This window comes from Protopterus annectens, chromosome 12.part0, assembly GCF_019279795.1.
Source record: "Protopterus annectens isolate FY-2018-M chromosome 12.part0, PAN1.0, whole genome shotgun sequence".
Taxonomy (NCBI): Eukaryota; Metazoa; Chordata; order Ceratodontiformes; family Protopteridae; genus Protopterus; species Protopterus annectens.
In genome coordinates, this window is record NC_056746.1 from 635014006 (window position 1) to 635032063 (window position 18058).

General features: G+C 37.1%; 1 protein-coding gene across 3 annotated transcripts in view; it reads left to right on the forward strand.

The window, feature by feature from the left end:
- MICALL2 (MICAL like 2) overlaps positions 1–10314 on the forward strand; it is a 976695-nt gene extending 966381 nt beyond the window's left edge. For all 3 annotated transcript variants that reach the window (XM_044089760.1, XM_044089761.1, XM_044089762.1), the window contains one exon: positions 7768–10314. In XM_044089760.1, the coding sequence (XP_043945695.1) occupies positions 7768–7853 (86 nt within the window). In that variant the 3' untranslated portion in view covers positions 7854–10314. The remainder of the gene's footprint in view (positions 1–7767) is intronic.
- The last annotated feature ends 7744 nt before the right edge of the window (positions 10315–18058 follow it).

Sequence of the window (18058 nt, forward strand, 5' to 3'; positions counted from 1 at the left end):
AATTTAATTGTAATGATTCCAAGATTTCCTATTGTGAAGCCTGTTAAATTCTCATCTTTTCATTCATTAATCACAGTCCTGGTCAAGATCTTTGCAATATTTAGAATACAAGAAGCTATAAGATCTAATAATGCATTGCATATAATAATTTCCATTGTAAGTAGTTCTTTAAGACTTAGAAAATAACTCAGAGTGATGCTCACAGTATGGCAATAGACCAATGACATAATGTAGACATCTATGTCCAACATAGTGAAAGCCATAAGGATTGCTCATGTAAAGGGTATCACAGAGGCAGGAGTGTTAAGTACCATGCTCAGAGGGTACAGAGCCACCAAGTATGCAGTCACAAGGCAACAGCCACCCCAGTTTTAAACTTAAAATTTGAAACAACATTCTCTCTGTGGGTAAGGCACATGCTTGATGGATGTTTGAGGGAAGTTGACTTTCAAGTGAAAACCAAAATGAAGAAGCATTCTGAGTGGAAGAGCTACGCCAAGAAACATAAATTCTGGAAGCATAATGTAAGAAAAGAGAGAGAGGAGAAGTAAACATCTTTGTTGTTCAGCCCTGAGATACAATGATTTAAGAGAAATAAGGGTGTCATGTCAAAGGATAGTAATGGAAGATATTCCTTAATAAATTACTGTTCATAAGTTTGAATTATCCTATATTCATGCCTGCAGGCCTAATAGAAACAAAGACTTCACGTCACACTTTTTGAAGATTTTTTTTCTGATGATTTTATTGACTTGGAAAAATCTTCCATTTCAAGGTACATTTGCCCTGTAATGTTCATCCAGCAAGAGGCCAATCTGATTATGATAGATAGCTGTTTAGAGGATTATAGAGAACTAGTAAAATGTACACTTCCCTCTGTCTGCACATGCGCACACATGGGCATGCATGTGTGTATGTGTGTGTATGTATAGATTCAAGTTACATGATAAAAGATACATCTGATTAAATGTGGTCATGCATGTACTGATCAGTTGAATTGAATAGAGTTTTTGACAAGTAATGTTTGTTGAAAGGTGCCAGCACAGCATGTTGGTTGTTTTTTTAGTATTTCAGAGATCATTAGGTGTCAGGATGTCATCTGAGAAAGAATATTGTATAATGGGGACAGAGAATATGCCCTAACCCCACTGTTTGATTTGTGAATTTGTATGTATAATTAGCATGAGGTGTGGGATGCAGCTTGATGCTTGCTTCCACCTTTAAAAAATGCTGATTTTGAAGTTCTCTTGTCATGCCTGTGTCTGTGCCTGTCGGTTGAATTTGCTATGTGTTGAGCATTTGTGGTAGCATGTGAGTGGTTGAATGTAAGCAGCTGTGTTCAGTCGTTTGACTTTTGATCATTTGTAGTAGATGTGTTTGTGTGCCTGTGTGTGTGCATGCGTGCATGTGTGAGTCTGTGTGTGTGTGTATATACATATATGTATGTATGCATATATAGACACATTAACATTGATGCTCATGATTGTATGCATAGATATTAATTTAAATGCTTAAATAACAGTGCTCATTTTAAGCCTGAACAGTTTTGCATTAGAGTTTTAAATATTTTAAATGCAGTGTTTGGTTGAAATCGACCATTTGGACAGGTTTTAGCAGTTTAAAGGCCCCCAACATGGCTACTTTTACATCACACTAATGTACATAGATTCATTGGATGTTCTAGGGCATCTCAAGGCGATAGTTGAGGTACCTAGCCCAGTTTCTCAGTTGCCTCAGAGAACTGTCTGGTTAAGTGACTTTCTCAGAGTCACACAATAGAAAATCAAGATGGAGGGGATCCAACCCTGGACTACAGGAAGCAGTTTGTTAACCACACATAGCTTTAATACTCTGTGCTAACTCCCAACATACATTACTTTTGCTTTAGATATTTCTGTCCTTTTTATGTTTATTCTGTCCTTTTTATGTTTGTATGATAGTCTGGACAAGTAACCATTTAAATAATGAGTGACAACACGGACTGACATTTAGCTGCAGTGTTGTTGGATTGTGAGAAGCCTCTGTACCCCATCAAAGTGGCCACCATCAGAGACATTCAAACGACAACAGTATTTGTAGTTACACCGATTGCAGCATTAATATGTATGCCAGAGCAGACTCTGACCCATACAAGCACACTTAAAAAAAAAAAAAAAAAAAAAAAAAAAACACTTGTACTATCATGCATGATATAGTAGCCTACAATTTTGAAGTGTGTCTTTTTGTACAGTTTAGTGCATTTCTGTGTTCCTAATTTGCTTCAAGCCTAATGCTCAGCCTTCCCCAGTTATTTTAGTTGGCAGTGTGTCTCCACTCAGAGCTAGCACTAAAAGTATGCCATGTTGCCTATTCTAGAGCTATGTACAGTGAATCGACACATTCCTGTGCCACATTTAGATACCTGATGGACATACAGTGTAGTTTGTGCCATACCACTAACTATAGCGCCTCTGTTTTCTAAATAATGTCCAACATTTTTTTAACATTTAGCTGTAGCCTGAGAACAAGCAAGCCAGGATCATAACCTGCCTATATCCTACTCTGTTCCTCAGTACCTCATAATAAAAGGCAATACTCAGAAAAATGTTGCATCTCATCTTCTTTAACCAATACCAAACCAGTTAAGCAGGTTCTTACAATCAAAGCCACTGACATGGCAACAGATATGGCACACTGTCACTGCTCATCACTCTTCCAAGGCAGCTGTAGTATATATTTGTGAAAAAGTGAACTATTTAATAACCACATTCAGTATTTCAACCTAAGGATTATATGCAAAGCCAGAAAAGTGGGGGGAAAAAGTTCTCCCATTTCTCAAAGTTTTGCATGTAATTGATTTATTTGTACATCTATCATACATCAATAGTCATCTCAAGTAATATATAGTGTTAAATGCAATTTGTTAAATAGCAGGCACATCACCAGAAGTTTTAGCCTGTTCAAGTGTATGTCCACTGGTCATACGCTTTTGCATGAAGTGTTGATGTCATTGAGTGGCATCCAGTACTTGATTCATTGACATCTGGTATTAAAGAAATTGCAAGTGGCCTATCTTTTACATCAGCCATTAAAAAAAGGTACAAAACTGGCCACAGAGTACATTTCACAGGAGTTTGGCATCTTCTTTTAATGCCATTTAATTCCAATACTTTTTCATAGGCAGTATTATCATGGTCAGTCTGTACTACTAATCATGAAAATACCACCAAATGATGAAGTGTTGAAATTAATCTGTAGTAGAAAAAGATTCAAAAGGAACAAACTCAGCAAAAAACAAAAGATGGCACGAATGAAATAACCACCACTTTTAATGTAAGTGCTTTTGTACAATGACATGTACTTCTTCAGACAATGAAATCCATATACATCTCCCTTAAACAGTAAAGTTAATTGTTAAATTGAAAATCGGTCAACTTTTTAAAGTTGTATACATCCATTTACAAATAAGACCATAAGCATAGACTAAATAAGGTTTCATTCCTAAAACATATTACTAAAAATTCTTCCATTACTAATAAAACTAATAAGTGTATGTATGTATATAACAACAATACTCAGTTTAAAATATATATAGATTGACTTCAGATATAAATAATGACCATTATCTATCAAAAGCCTTTAATTTAAGTAAACACTTAATGGAACAAAATTCATTAAGCCCTGGAAATATGTGGGCATTGGTACGAAGCTGCCATAAGAGTTCGTGTTGCAAGAGCCTCCTCTAATATTCTTGTTGACTTGTTCAATAATGGTAAACTTGAAAGCATGTGTAGGGTGTTCACTAACATGGCGTGCTAGAACATAGTTAAAGCTCTTCTTACCAGTATTATAAATATGCTCATAAACCCTCTGCTTGAAAGCACGCTCTGTTTTGTCTATATAGAAACTTAAACATTGTTGACATGAAGCAAGATATACAACCCCATAGGACTCACAATTATATTTGCCTCTGATAGTATAAGAGGTGCCATTAATGTGAACGTCTTTCCCAGTCTGTATATATTACAATGGGAATTAAAGCTCGAAGAACACAAGCTGTTATGGCAGCTTCGTACCAATGCTCACATATTTCCAGGGCTTAATGAATTTTTTTCCTTTAAGTGTTTACTTAAATTAAAGGCTTTCAATAGATGATGGTCATAATTTATATCTGAAGTCAATCTATATATATTTTAAACTGAGTATAGTTGTTTTATGTTTCATATTTTATGTTTCGATGTATTATGTTTTACAACAAGTTTGATGAATGAAAAAGGTATTTATGGATGTTGGTTAGAAGTTGGTCTTAAAGTATAAGGTAACAACAACAATATATATATATATATATATATATATATATATGTGTGTGTGTGTATTTATATTATTTTTAAACATATACATACATTTACTTGTTCATTTTAATAGTAATGGAAGAATTTTTAGTAATATGTTTTAGGAACGAAACCTTATCTAGTCTATGCATATGGTCTTATTTGTAAATGGATGTGTACAACTTTAAAAAGTTGATTGATTTTCAATTTAACAATTAACTTTACTATTTAAGGGAGTTGTATAGGGATTTCATTGTCTGAAGAAGTACATGTCATTGTTTGTACAAAAGCGCTTACATTAAAAGTGGTGGTTATTTCATTCGTCCCATCTTTTGTTTTTTGCTGTATTAGAAAAAGATGCCAGGTGCCAGTCTAGGTTTAAAAGAAGTATAACTTAAAAAAATGGCCATAATGTGCCATTTACTCTGCAAGTGTCTCATTCATTTACTTCATAAACAGTAATCCAGAAAGCTCTAGTCAAGTATGGTATCCAACTTGTGACCCAGAGAGTAACAGGACAACTGAGAAACAGATTATAAAGGATTAGTCCAGATAAAATCACTTTAGCTAGCAGATCTTGGAGACTCTCTCTCTCTGATGCCTTCCCTTGTTGAAGTTTCTGGAAATGTATTCAGTTAAGTAGGTAAATGGATGAGTGTTCTTGTTCTTCAGAATGGTACACAGTAGTTCCAATTAAACAAGAAGACAGGGAACACTGATAAGACAGATATGTGGAGGTCTAATTCATGTGATATGTCAACCACTTATCTGCTACTGTAAAATTAGGGAGCTGAGTTTTGTAATCTGTTCTGTAAGTGCAAATATTTTATATGTCACATTCTAGATCTGTATATTCTGGTGATGTGTATGCACATTTTTAGCAGTAAATATGAAACACTGATGAAATTGGATGCTTAAATCTGCCCCTAGGTTCACATTGCCACTGAGTAAGACGTCAATCAGACAGTGTGACAGTACAGAATCTATGGCAAGTATATGAAACTGACATACAGAGAGAGAGAGCGAGAGAGAAATTATCAGTAACTTGTCACAAAAGTGAAAAAGTGATAGCTTGTATTTTTGCATGAGTAGAAAAGGCAGGGTTGTAGTAACACCAGACGGGGTTATGGGATTACAGGCTAGAAATGATCAGATGAAATGGAGCAGGAAAACAAAACCCATATCGTTGTATTTAATAGTGTTTAAGAAGTAGCCTGCAGCATTCCATCATTTGTGGTTTAGCTTTAATTGCAAAAGAGGTATTGTAATAAAAGCGAAGATATACGTTGGGGTGAACAAATGTGGGCATCAGCATATATTTGAAAAAAAAAAAATGACAGTTTTCCAGTGGTTGAAAGCTTGATTGATCTACATGTGGGTTGTGTAATAGAATGGTTTTGGATTACTTCATTTAGCATGTGAACTTAATTCCCTTTAAGTAACGTTGAAAATTAAATCAATTAAGTAACTTTGAAAATTAAATCAATAAGTGTGTTATAGAACATGGCAGTATATGGGTCTATGTTCACACAATGAAGAAAAACTTAATCAAAAGGCTATTCCATAAACAGTAATCTGCGAACGCCACTTTCATTTAAGAGTGAAATTATTGTAAAAAAAAATCATCGAAAGGTAATAGCTGACCAGCAACAAGGAAGTGCCACACACTGTGTAAGGTAAACTAAAGAAAACCTTTTAAATTTGCTGCCTCCCCACTGTAGTGCGATCTCGGAGTTGGTATATATAGTTGGGGGGTGTGGATTACTTCCTTGTTGTTGGGCAACTATTACCTTTCAATGATTTTTTTTACAATGATTTCTTTGATGAATGCGATGTTTTGGGGATTACTGCTCATGGAATAGCCGTTCAATGAAGATTTTCTTCGATGTGTGAACATACACCTGCAGTATAGCCATGTCAACTAGTTTTATTTCATTTATATAGTCTGATACGGTTAAAATTGTTCAACACAATTGTAAAAGCCTCTGAATTTAGCTATTAATTTGAAATATTAAGGGAGGCCATACTGAATTTAGAAAAATATCTTTTAAACCGTAATCATGAACATTGTGATTTTCAAACACATTTTCAAAACTTTTCAAAATATAGTGCCTCCTATATCTTATATTTAAAGTATAATTTTTTGGTGTTTTAGTACTTGTTAAATATGCTTCAGATTTGACTTCCAGTGAAACCAGATTACTATTTTATAAATTTAGTTTATTTTGTAACTTCTTAATTTTCTTCATAGGCATCCTGGGATATTATTGGGGCTCATTGAGGCGGTGTTTTTGGCTTTAGTGAGCAAAGCCAGTACATGCTCCCAGGGCCGTTTTAAGCCTAGCTAATTACCCCATGTGAGAATCAAACCCTGTACCTTGTGTCTGAAAGGTAAACACCTTAACCATTATGCCAACCTCATAAATGTAATTCTCTGTTCTGTAATTCTGCAGTCTCAGGCTGTAAATCAGGTTCCAAATTTACTTTAGATTTTTTTCTTATCTATGTGGCTTTTCTGTGTGACATTTTTACATTTTTTTAAGTATTAAAAGTTGTTATTTATTTACTATCCTAGTAAATGCTTCTAGTCAGATGTGGGTCATACAGGGTGCATTTAGAACTTCGTTCCTCTATCCCATGGGACCAGCAACCTTTTGTCAGTTTGTTGTACACAGTCGCTGAAACAGAGGTTTCTTATCACAGTACATAATAAATTGTTGAGAATGTTAATTCTGTGAAATTTACTTAAGACTTCAATTGATTATTGCAGCTTACATATAAAATGAATGCTTTTTGTTTTTGCGCTTGGGTATTGGATCTTTTGAAGAAAGATGTGCTTTTAGAGAACTTTTGTTCAATCAGTTGTGTGCAGTTTTTGCTTGTTTTTGACCTTTAACACTTAAAGCCACGATGCTTTAGTTTATACACATTGCTGCATGCCCAGTCTGTCTATGTGTGTGTGTGTGTGTGTGTGTACACCCTTGTGAGTTCGGGTAGCTACAGAGTACAGTTGAAAGGCTTTTTTTCAGTCCCTGTGATGACCATAGTAAAGTTTATCATAGGTGTTTTTTTTATATTTGCTATATAACTCTTGCAGTTCTTGTAAAATAGGGTTTTAGTGCTTCTATGGTTCTTTTGAAATTTCTGTGTACATTTGTTTGTTTGCAGGACAACATACATGTTTGCATATATTGTGTTTACAATATACAGTCATACAGTCATGGGTTTGAGGGTTCTAGAACTGTACTTATAACTGTGAAAGTGAGTGCATATTTTTAGATGGGTGAGTAAGACTAGACCTGCTGTGCATGTCACTGAATATAACCAAATGGCTGCTGCACAAACTGTATATCCTGCCTTTTTTGCCCGGGGGGGGGGGGGGGGGGGGCACATGGAATTTCGGTTGTTCTGCAGAAATTTAAACATCGTGTCTCTTGTTTGTATTTTCCTGTTGCAGATGCATCAAAAGATAGTCCAGGGGAAAACAAAAAGAAGAAGGCAAAGAAGTTTAGTTTCCGAAAAATGCTGAAGTCGCCAGAATGAAAGTTGGAGAGAGAGGCTTTCTTTGTGTTGTCATACTGTGGTTTTTCACTGTGAACAGAGGTGATCCCTCATATTGTCCTGCTGAGGCAGAGGGAGTGAAATGAATGAAGCTAACTTATTGTAAAAGGAATGTTGTGTTCCTTACAATATATAATTCATCTGTCTTCAACTCGTGAAATGATATGCACTACAAGCAACTGCTGACCATAGCATCTAGGACCTTTTAATGCTATTACAAGTGTAGGATCACATAGTTCCAACATACACTTCAATATCACAAAACTAAACCTGTCAGAATTTTTTATACACACAGAGCTATAATGCATTACTCCTGAGCTGTCTAATCATGGTCATGCAATGCATGTTATTTATATCACAGCAGCTTTTTTTTTTTTTTAAGTCACAGAAAAAAATGCAGCTTTGATTATGAAGAGGATAGTCATATTTTCAGTAGAGAAAGTCAAACGAAAATTAACTGAGATGTGCAAAACTTGGAGTTAATGTAAAAAAAATATATACATTGTACTTTTTTATTGACATAAAATGTATTTTATTTTGCATTTGTTGACCGGGCTAGTCTAGCTGGATACATGTCCATTTTCAGTAGAGGCCCGGGGAGAAAAGCTCCAAGAAAGACATACAAAGAAACATAAAAGTCATAATAGATCAAATAAAAAAAATACAAAAGGCAAAACATATCAAACTAAAAACTACAATTGTAATAAAAACATAACTTTTTTTTTTTTTTTTTTTTTATAAAAGCTTTTAAACTTGGCAGCAGTAAATTCAGTAAGAATACGAGTCATTGACTTTTTTTGTCAGAAGTGAGGAGTGGGATCTCCCAGAATGTCTTCAGTCTTAGCTGTGTGCTTTATGGGAATATTTGTGTACTAAAGCGGTTTCATAAAGCTTGTATATTTTTTTGTCATTGCCACATACTGACAGTCATGCTTTCTGCAGTTGTTTGTCAGTGGATGTACCACACCAGTCAGCACCAGCCTGATGAATCTATAGACAAGGGAGGCCCTGCTGTGATAATATTTGAAGGAATGCAAGAGTGGTGCTTCTGGAAGAAGTGGTAGATGCTACGTGGATAAAGTAAAGGAGAATAAATAACCTGTGGCAGATGTGGAAAAAGTGAAGTGAAGATGGAAGTACAATTCGTACTTGCTCCTTGACTGTGCGCCATTGGCTTATGTGGTTAAATCAGAGCAGCATAAGATAAAAAACTGGTGCAATATAGGCTGAATATTTACATCTTCTAAGATTTGCCTTGCTTGTTCTGTAGGATATTTTACAGTTACTGCTCATTCTTTTGATGGAGACTGGATGGGAATGTAAGACTGTGGTGAGCTGTGCTGTGATGACAGTGATTACTGCACCTTACCGTTGTGTGTCGTATTTTCTCAGTATATGAGGGATGGTCCATGTTATGCATCTGTATAAAGATGTGTGGAGTTTGGTACTGATTGACATCATCTGTCTTCTGACTTCAGTACTTTAGTTATCCCTTGTATGGCTGCAACTTGTCAGCCTGACATCATTGTACAACAGTTTAACTTTTCTGTTACCATGGCGGTGGCACTGGGGCTGTCAACTTATTTCCTCTTTTTGACAGTCTTCAATGAATATTGTCTACTCATTTTCCTCTCACACTACTGTAGAAGTACTGATCTGTACAAACTCACATAGGGAGTACAACTGCGATAAAGTCAAATGACAGAAAGCACCCCTTCAGGAAGACGCACCCTGCTGCAAAGTGCTAGAGCATTATATTTGGCTGTATGTGTATTTGGAGCTGGTCAGGGTATTCTTCCGGCCATATTTTGTTGATGACCTAACCTATACAGTAGTTCCTTCATTTTCTATACCAGAGATGAAAGAGAAGTAAAATGTGCTGACGGTTAAGTAACACTGTGCTGCTCTACTCAGTGACAGTGGCGACTCTACAAGGAACCAATATGCTGAACACAACTCTCAGTGAAGTTTAATTCCCCATTCTTTCTTTTTCATAAGAAATCACTGCTGGTACAGTTTCTAAGTGTGCCCTGGCAGTGATTCATTTGTTTTGAGAGTTATTTCCCCTTCTTCATGTTTGTGCAGCTGTGGCGTTGCTATGTTTAAAATTTGGCCGTTACACTTTGCAAAAATTGCTTACAGTCATTTTTTTCATCAGGTAGATTTTTGACCATTTGTTTCCATGGAGTTTCCTCCTCATGGAATTTTAACTCAAAACCTTGTAGGGAAAACTTATAAATTTTGGTATCCATAAATTATGTATGTAGCCATCATTTTTGAACAAGTGGTTTTCTGCAGAACTTCAAAGGTGTATTATGTATGCATTATGTAAATACTTTGCAAATAATGAATCAAGTATGATTTTTTTAAATGAGTACATATAAATTTATTGAAGTAAAGATTTATTATGCAACTGTTAAATAAACTGCATCGATAAATCTGATTTTTAGGGCTGGTCTCTCTTCATTTAGACTCTAATTTTTACTTGGAACATATGTATGACTGGAAGAATAAATCTGAACACAGCAAATAAGATTGTAAGTACAAGGACAAATAAATGCAGTTTGCAGACTCTACTTATCTACAGTAAGGTATTGCATGTATCAGTTGTGGAGTACAGTATGAGTAAATATCATTCATTCATTTCTGAATCACAAAGTATGTTTAATAAGGTCAATCTTCAATGCAGTCTTAAGTACATAAGTGCTGGCTGCTTTTCCTTTTTTGACAAGGAAACGCAGTAGAACCTCATGTAGTATCCTGAATAACAGAGGTCTGTGAAACATGCAAGCTTAGTTATCTAGGAGACTGTATCAGATTCCCACCATCAGTGGTAGTGATAGCTCGTGATTTTACTTTTTATTTTAATGGTTACCAAATAAGGTATATATGTATTTGTAGTTGTGTGTGTGTTTGGTCAATGCAGTGTATGACCCAGCAGGCATACAATCAGGATTGTAATTCCTGTTTCATTCCTATAGACCAGTGTGATTATCGACTGCTTACTACACTTTCAGGTCCACTGTAACTTTTTCCTTCTTAAAGGATGTATTAACTTGTATATGATGCAGTTTTTTCCTTTGTAATGTGCAAGCCCTGGTTTACACAATCTGCCAGCTACTCTTTCCCTAGATGAGCTTGCTAAGCTATTCAACAAAACCTTCTTTAGTATCTTAAAACACTGAATTCTCAATACATAGAAAGAGAGTGAGAAGCAATCTAGCCCCACGGCTCATGCACACACCAAAAAAATTCAAGAGAGAATGACACAGAGCGTGTAAAAAACAAAGTTCTCTCTGCTGAAAAACAATACCGCCATCACCTTCAAAACACACTTTAAAAAAATAGAAATAAAAATAAAAAAAAAACACTGCTCCAGAAAAGCTTAAATAATCTCCTTAATTTTTACAGATTACTCCAGCAAAGTCCATACCCTAATGAAGCTGCCCATAATATAGCCAGCAAATTTAATACCAATTTCATACAAACAGTAGTTGCACTCAAGGATGCTCCACCCTCCAACTCAAGTAAGCCATACATCCCCCCTACTCAATGCACAGCTATAAACTGTGATCAAAAATTCACTCTAAAATGGTGTTAAATATTATCAAAAAATATTTGCTTAATCTAAAGCCAACTACATTAGCAGTAGTCCATCAAAACTGCAGCAAATGCTGTCGCATACCCTGTGTTCATCGTCATCATCAGGCCCATCACAGAATCATAAGTGCTTAACATCTGGAAAGAGTCATCCATCATCCATCATCCATCTGCACAAAGGAGGCAATTCAGCTGAGCACTCCAGTGACTGACCCATAGCCATCCTTCCCCCACTATCCAAAATTCTCATTTTACTGTACCCATACCCATGACCCTTTTATGCTTTGTCCTATTACGTACTATATCTGTCCCTATACACCCCTTCCTAATATCCCAGTTAACCTCAGTCAAACAACCTACTCTTAGCTTTTCACATTTCATTCCTCCTTAACTCTCTAATTCGTTCCACTGCTAGATTCCCCACACCTCCTTTCTAACCCACTGCCATTGCACATAATGTTTTGTATGTTGAGTATTATCTCCAAAAGCTATTTAAAAAATTTGTAATCTGTAGATCAGATTAATAATCTGTATATTGCATTACAGTAACCTCAGTGTATTATTTTATTCCATGCATGTGTGTATGTTGCATATACTTTTTGTGTTTTTGTTACTTTCATTTCATGGAGAATTCTCCCTGGGTTTCCTCTGCAAAGGCATTCTATGCTTTGTATGACTTTTCCCGTAACCAAATGCAAATAAATAAATAAAACGCACATTGCCTTTAATCTACTGTGGGTAGTATGGAGATATCTGAACTGTGTTGCAGTACAACTATCATAGACAAAGATGTGAAGGGAGTAATGTTTATCAGGAGGAGTGTCACAAGAAATTTGAAGATAACATTAGAAATTTAAGAATGAATTTAAGTACATTGGATGTGATGTTAGAGTGAAAAATGCAGGCATTGCTACAAAGTACTATCATTTGTGGAACAGAGAAGAAGAGTTGCTACATAAGTCTTGTTTATATGGCACTGAGTAGGGAAGGAGTCGCTGCATACCTCTCAGCTGTCCAGAATTTTGCAGAATATTCCTGATTTTGCCGTTATTTTGCCTTGTCCCTCATAAAATATTTGATCTTATGGCAAATCACTGGGGCTTCCAGTTAGTCAGTAATGTTAGACAGTAAAGTTTCATACTTGTTTATAAAATGCATGTTGATTCAAAAGCTGTTATTCTGTTAATTTTTTAAGTAAATCAGAGGAATATATAATGTGCCCCTGATTTTAAGGTTCTTGTCCTCCCATTATTTTTGCTTTATCCTGAAGTCATGAGCAAAGAAGTTAAGGTGTGTGTGTCTGAAGCGTCATTGTATTGTTTATTTGTTAATGAGATTTGGGAAATAGGAGAGATAGTAAAACTAAAGTACTAGAATTGTTCAAGGTGGTTACAGTGGACATTGAGAGAGGTTTGCAGATCCTATATAAGAAGCAGGGTAATATAGGAATCATGTGAGATGGTAGAATACAAGGCATATCAAGATTATGTGAATCCTTAACCCTGGTACATTTCAGAACAGGTGCTGAAATATATAGTAGTAGCTCTTAAAGAGCTAAATCTAGTGGGGTGATTATTGGGCAGCCTTGGGTGCAAAATCTTTGTACATAAGCATTGATCATATTGAGGCTGTTAAATCATTTGTGGGTGAAGGTTCACACAGACACTCTGATTTTATAATAAGGTTACGAGAATTTTGTATGTTCCACAATTTTTTGTTTAATGACAAAGAATGGCACATTCATGAGAGAAAATGTTGCTTCCACATCTGACTATTTATCTTTTTTTAATTGCTTTTTGTATAAAAAACAGTTTTACAGAGAAAATGTTATTTCACAGAAAATGCACATAGGTGATTTGATTTTTGTGTGCAAGGCACAACAGAAATTGTTTAACATATTTTATTTAGATTTATTGAGCAATTTTCATGGAATGGAATTTTCAATTTTCACATATGCTTAGTGCCATTAAAGTGAATTTTTTTTAGATTTAACCTTAGTAGGTTGTATAGGAGAAAGGATAAAGCAGAGTTTGTATAGAAAGCCCACCTCAGTCAATAGTCTTTGTGTGCCTCCCGTCAGCATTCGCCACATTTAAAAAAATCATTAGCCTATGGGGAACTGTTGAATGAATCAGGTCACACTTCAGGTGAAGAGAAAAATGTGGATTTTATCCCATATTAATGAAAGACTAAGACATAGGGGATATAGTTAAAATCAGTTAAAAAGGCAGAATACTACAACAACAACAAGGTTTTATAAGATCAAAAAGACAATTTCCTGACAGACATTTGCAGAAGGGGAAATATTGATGTGAGAGAAGATAACTTATATTTTGTTTCTTTGTATTCTGAACTTTCTCCCACTTTGTAGAAGCTGGTAAAGGAAAACTGGTACCTTCTGTATTCTGATAAAATATTACAAAAATAAGTACCAAATGTAGTAATTTTGTATAGGAGAGCAAAACATTTTAAAACATGGCTCAGAATGCAGTAACAGAGATTAAACCATATAGAAATCCATGGTGTCCTTGAACAAAAATGCGAAGTATGTGCTCAAATAAGACAGGTACATAATATGAGTATCAGTGGGGTAAAACAAATTTTGTGATACTTGTGATTCATATGGGTTTATTTATATTACAGGATGCAGTTCTAATATTTGGTGATGTGTGGGACAGACAAGAATGGAAGATGAAAGTACAATTCATGAAACATTTGAGAGATGTCAGAAATATAATTATGTATAATCCATTAGCAGCTCATGTATTTTATTTCTATGGTGGTGATGGTTCATTTTTTCGTGCATTATTAAAACTCAGTTGCCCAGAGGATGAAATTTTAGTTATGTAGTTCTGTCTATGTAAACTAAAATGATTTTAAGATATGAGACTTTATTTTCCTCAGGTTTGAATCAGGAAATAAATATTGTGAATGTTATTAAGATATATGTGATTTTATAATGCTATATTATTTATATAAGATTAATATTACTGGATAATTTTGTAATGATGTAATAGGCAATCGGAGCGTATATATTGGTGGATCATAATACATAATGCTAAATCCGTTGAAGGTGAAAAGCCGTGGTACCACTTCTTTGTTAATAAAATACAGCACTTCACAGCATTATAGTGTACTGCAATACATGTTAGAATGCTTCAACAGTCTGAGTTTCTCCCTAAATGAGTAGAATTCCAATCTATGCCCATCCAGAATGATGATCTTCTTGAAGAGCCTTTTGGACACTGACTCAACAAAAACTTTCCTTCAAGGGGAAAAGGTGGAGTCCCTTTTTACCTTCTTTGAGGACATGCTAGAGAGCCCATTGAGCCATATGGCATTCACCTTAATTGTGGTGCCAATAGCCAAACTGCACATGAGGAAACTAGAATGGTATGTAAAGAGTCTCTGGGATCGGTAGTTTCACTCTGTGGTTCATACAGTTACAGTCCTTCCCTTCCCTTTGTAGAGAGAGAGGGGGGGGGGATAGTGGATGCAGCAAGTCAGAAAGAATGAGGGCATATCCTCAGACCCCTTCTTGACTTGACTGTTGACCACAGATATCCCGGACATGGCACAGAGTTCATATACCTTGGATCTCAAAGTACCATCAATGAAAAACTGCACATAAACAAAAAAGAGATAATGGCAGATGTTCTTCGTGTTTCACTGTTACAGTCATCACACTTTGGTTATCTGCCTGCAGGTAGCCCGCAGACGGCCCGAATACCAGAGACTTAGTATTTCTGCATCGGTTGCTGTTGCTTCAGGACTGACGTCAGGTCATCAGGGCTATAAAAACAGGCAGCCGACACCATTACATCAGTCTTTCTTGCCGAGGAGCCCGAAGCAGAAGCAGTTCGCACGAGTGCCGGTCGGCCGCACCTGTTTCTGTTTCTGAACTGAATCATCCTGAAGTCTTCTAAAGCTAAGTACTCCACTGGGGGATCCTTTTTTCTTGCTCTAACCGATGTCAGAAAAAGTTAACAGTTGTCTCGCCTGTGGAAAGCAAATACCACACCGAGATTTCCATTTTTACTACGTCACCTGTTTAGGCCCAGACCACAATATACCTCGCTGTTGGTCTTGTGCTTTGTTCAATGCCTGAACTATTCATCGTCGGGCCTTTATTGTCACTAAAACATTCACTGTCAATCTCTGTATTCAGAAATGGCTTTGGTAAGCCATCCAACTACCGATCTTCTGAAAAAACATAAGGATAAAAACAGAGACAGACTGCACACGTCCAAAACTGCTGATGACACTTCCGTTAAGCTAGTCGCCAGTTCGCCAATCCTCAATGAGGCACTTTTGCAGCCCCTGATGCCCGCTTAAATGGATTTGCAGGCCTCTACCGAGACCCGTTTGGAGTCCAGTATGCCGTGAGACTCTTCTTTGAATATGGAACCTGCGGATGTCTCTACCTTGGATGGGTCCGAAGCCGCTGTGCAGGCACCAGCATCCGAGGAAGTTCTTCGCATTACCGATATTTGACACAAACCGATGACTTCTTTCACATCTTCAGTTCTGTCTAAAACTACAGAGTTTCTAAGGCCACAAGTAAGAGCTACGCCTAAAAAACCAACGACCCAAACTCAAGCACCTGCTTCCTTGCCACAACATCAAATGTTTAAAATGGAAGAAGACCTGATTATGCTGATTAGGGGAAGCCAGCCTTCCCCTGCTAAAAGAAAAAGAGACCTGTCCCCAGCAGCTTTAACAGACCTAGAGTCCGATGACTCTGAGGTTTCTGAATGTGAAGACATGCCTTTATCTGCTTATGAGGATTCAGATGCAGAGGACTCCATTCCCTCTGCTCCCCCTCCAGAGGATTTTTCTTTTGGGGAAACCCTACAAACTTTAAGAGAGCATTTCCACTGGGAATGCCAGGATTATCCTCGGTCCAAGAAGAGACTCAGAGAATTTTTAGATTTTCCACAACATAGACCTTTAGCTATCCCTCCTGTTCTGGATGATGTCTTTATGGAATCCAGTCTAACTCCTGATACTTTACCCCCTGCTCCAAGGAAACTAAACAGGTACTACCGAGTCCCTGACTCTCACAAATTTCTTTTCAAAAATCCTACTGCTAACCCAGAGGTCATTTTCCAGGGGCCTAAAGTTATAAAAGCAACTACAGCTAAGAATCCCACCCCTTCAGACAGGGATTCCCGAGCTTTAGACAGATTGGGTAAAAAAGTATACACCTCTGCAACTCTTGCCTTTAGGGCATTGAATTGCCAGTTTCACATGCTGAAATACCAGTAACATATTATGGAACTTATTAAGCAAAAATGATCTACCTTTACAGACTGTGCAGAAAATAAAGAATTACAAGAGCGTATGCATTCTGCAAGCCAAGTCAGCAGGCATACCTTGCAATGTGGCTTTGATGCCCTAGAAGCATCTTGCAGGGCAGCAGTCACTGGTTCTGTACTGAGAAGGCTTGCTTGGCTTAAGGAGCAGACCTTGCCAGACCATGTCAAATCAAAATTATTAGACATTCTTTTGAACAAGGACAATCTGTTTTTCACCAAAGCAGAAGAGGTTCTAAAAAAGATGGAAAAAAAAGCTAAGTCTATGCAGACAGTCAAAGATATTTTGCAAGTACCTACGTTTCAGGGCAGGATCTATGCATACTCAGTTCTCTACACTTCCCTTTGGCTTATCCACTGCTCCCAGAGTATTCACAAAACGCATGGCTCCAGCCATTGCCTGTTGCAGACAGAGAAAAATTAAAATTTACCCATACTTGGATGATTGCCTGATTCAGGCAGACAGGAAAAGCTGTTGCAGCACCTGACATTTGTAAAGAACCTGCTAATCTCCCTGGGGTACACTATCAATGGAAAGAAATCAAAACTGGTCCCCAGTCAAAAGATTGTATTCCTGGGAGCAAGCTTGGATACAGCATCCCAGATGACATTTCTTCTTCCAGAAAAACAAGCCTAACAGGCTACTTTGCTCAAATGGCCACCAGAACCCAGCCATCTGCAAGGAAAATCCTGCAGGCCCTAGGGTTCATGGCCTCTTGCATTCTACTAATTCCATATGCCAGACTGCATATGAGGAAACTTCAATGGTACTTAAAAAGTCTTTGGTGCCAACATTCTCAGGACCTGAAAACCATCATACCTTGTCTAAGGACAGAGTTCTTTTGGTGGGCAGCAGCATGCAACCACAACAAGGGACTTCTCTTTACTCAACCCCACGCTGCCCAGACCCTAACCACAGATGCATCAGACTATGCCTGGGGGGCACATCTGGATGACAGGTGCATTCAGGGCCACTGGAGCCCAAGTAAAATTCATCTGCACATCAACCAGAAAGAGATGCTAGCTGTTCAGCACTCTGACAGCTTTCAGATCCGTACTCTCACCAGGACCCCTGCTAATAAAAACAGACAACACCATAGTTATGTGGTACATCAACAAGCAGGGGGAACCCACTCTTACCCACTCTGCAGGCTAGCCATGGCCCTGTGGAACACGGCCTTGGACATGCATATTCATCTGCAAGCTCAGTTTCTGCCAGGCAAACAAAACTCTCTGGCAGATGACTTAAGCAGAAAGCTCCAAGACCCACAT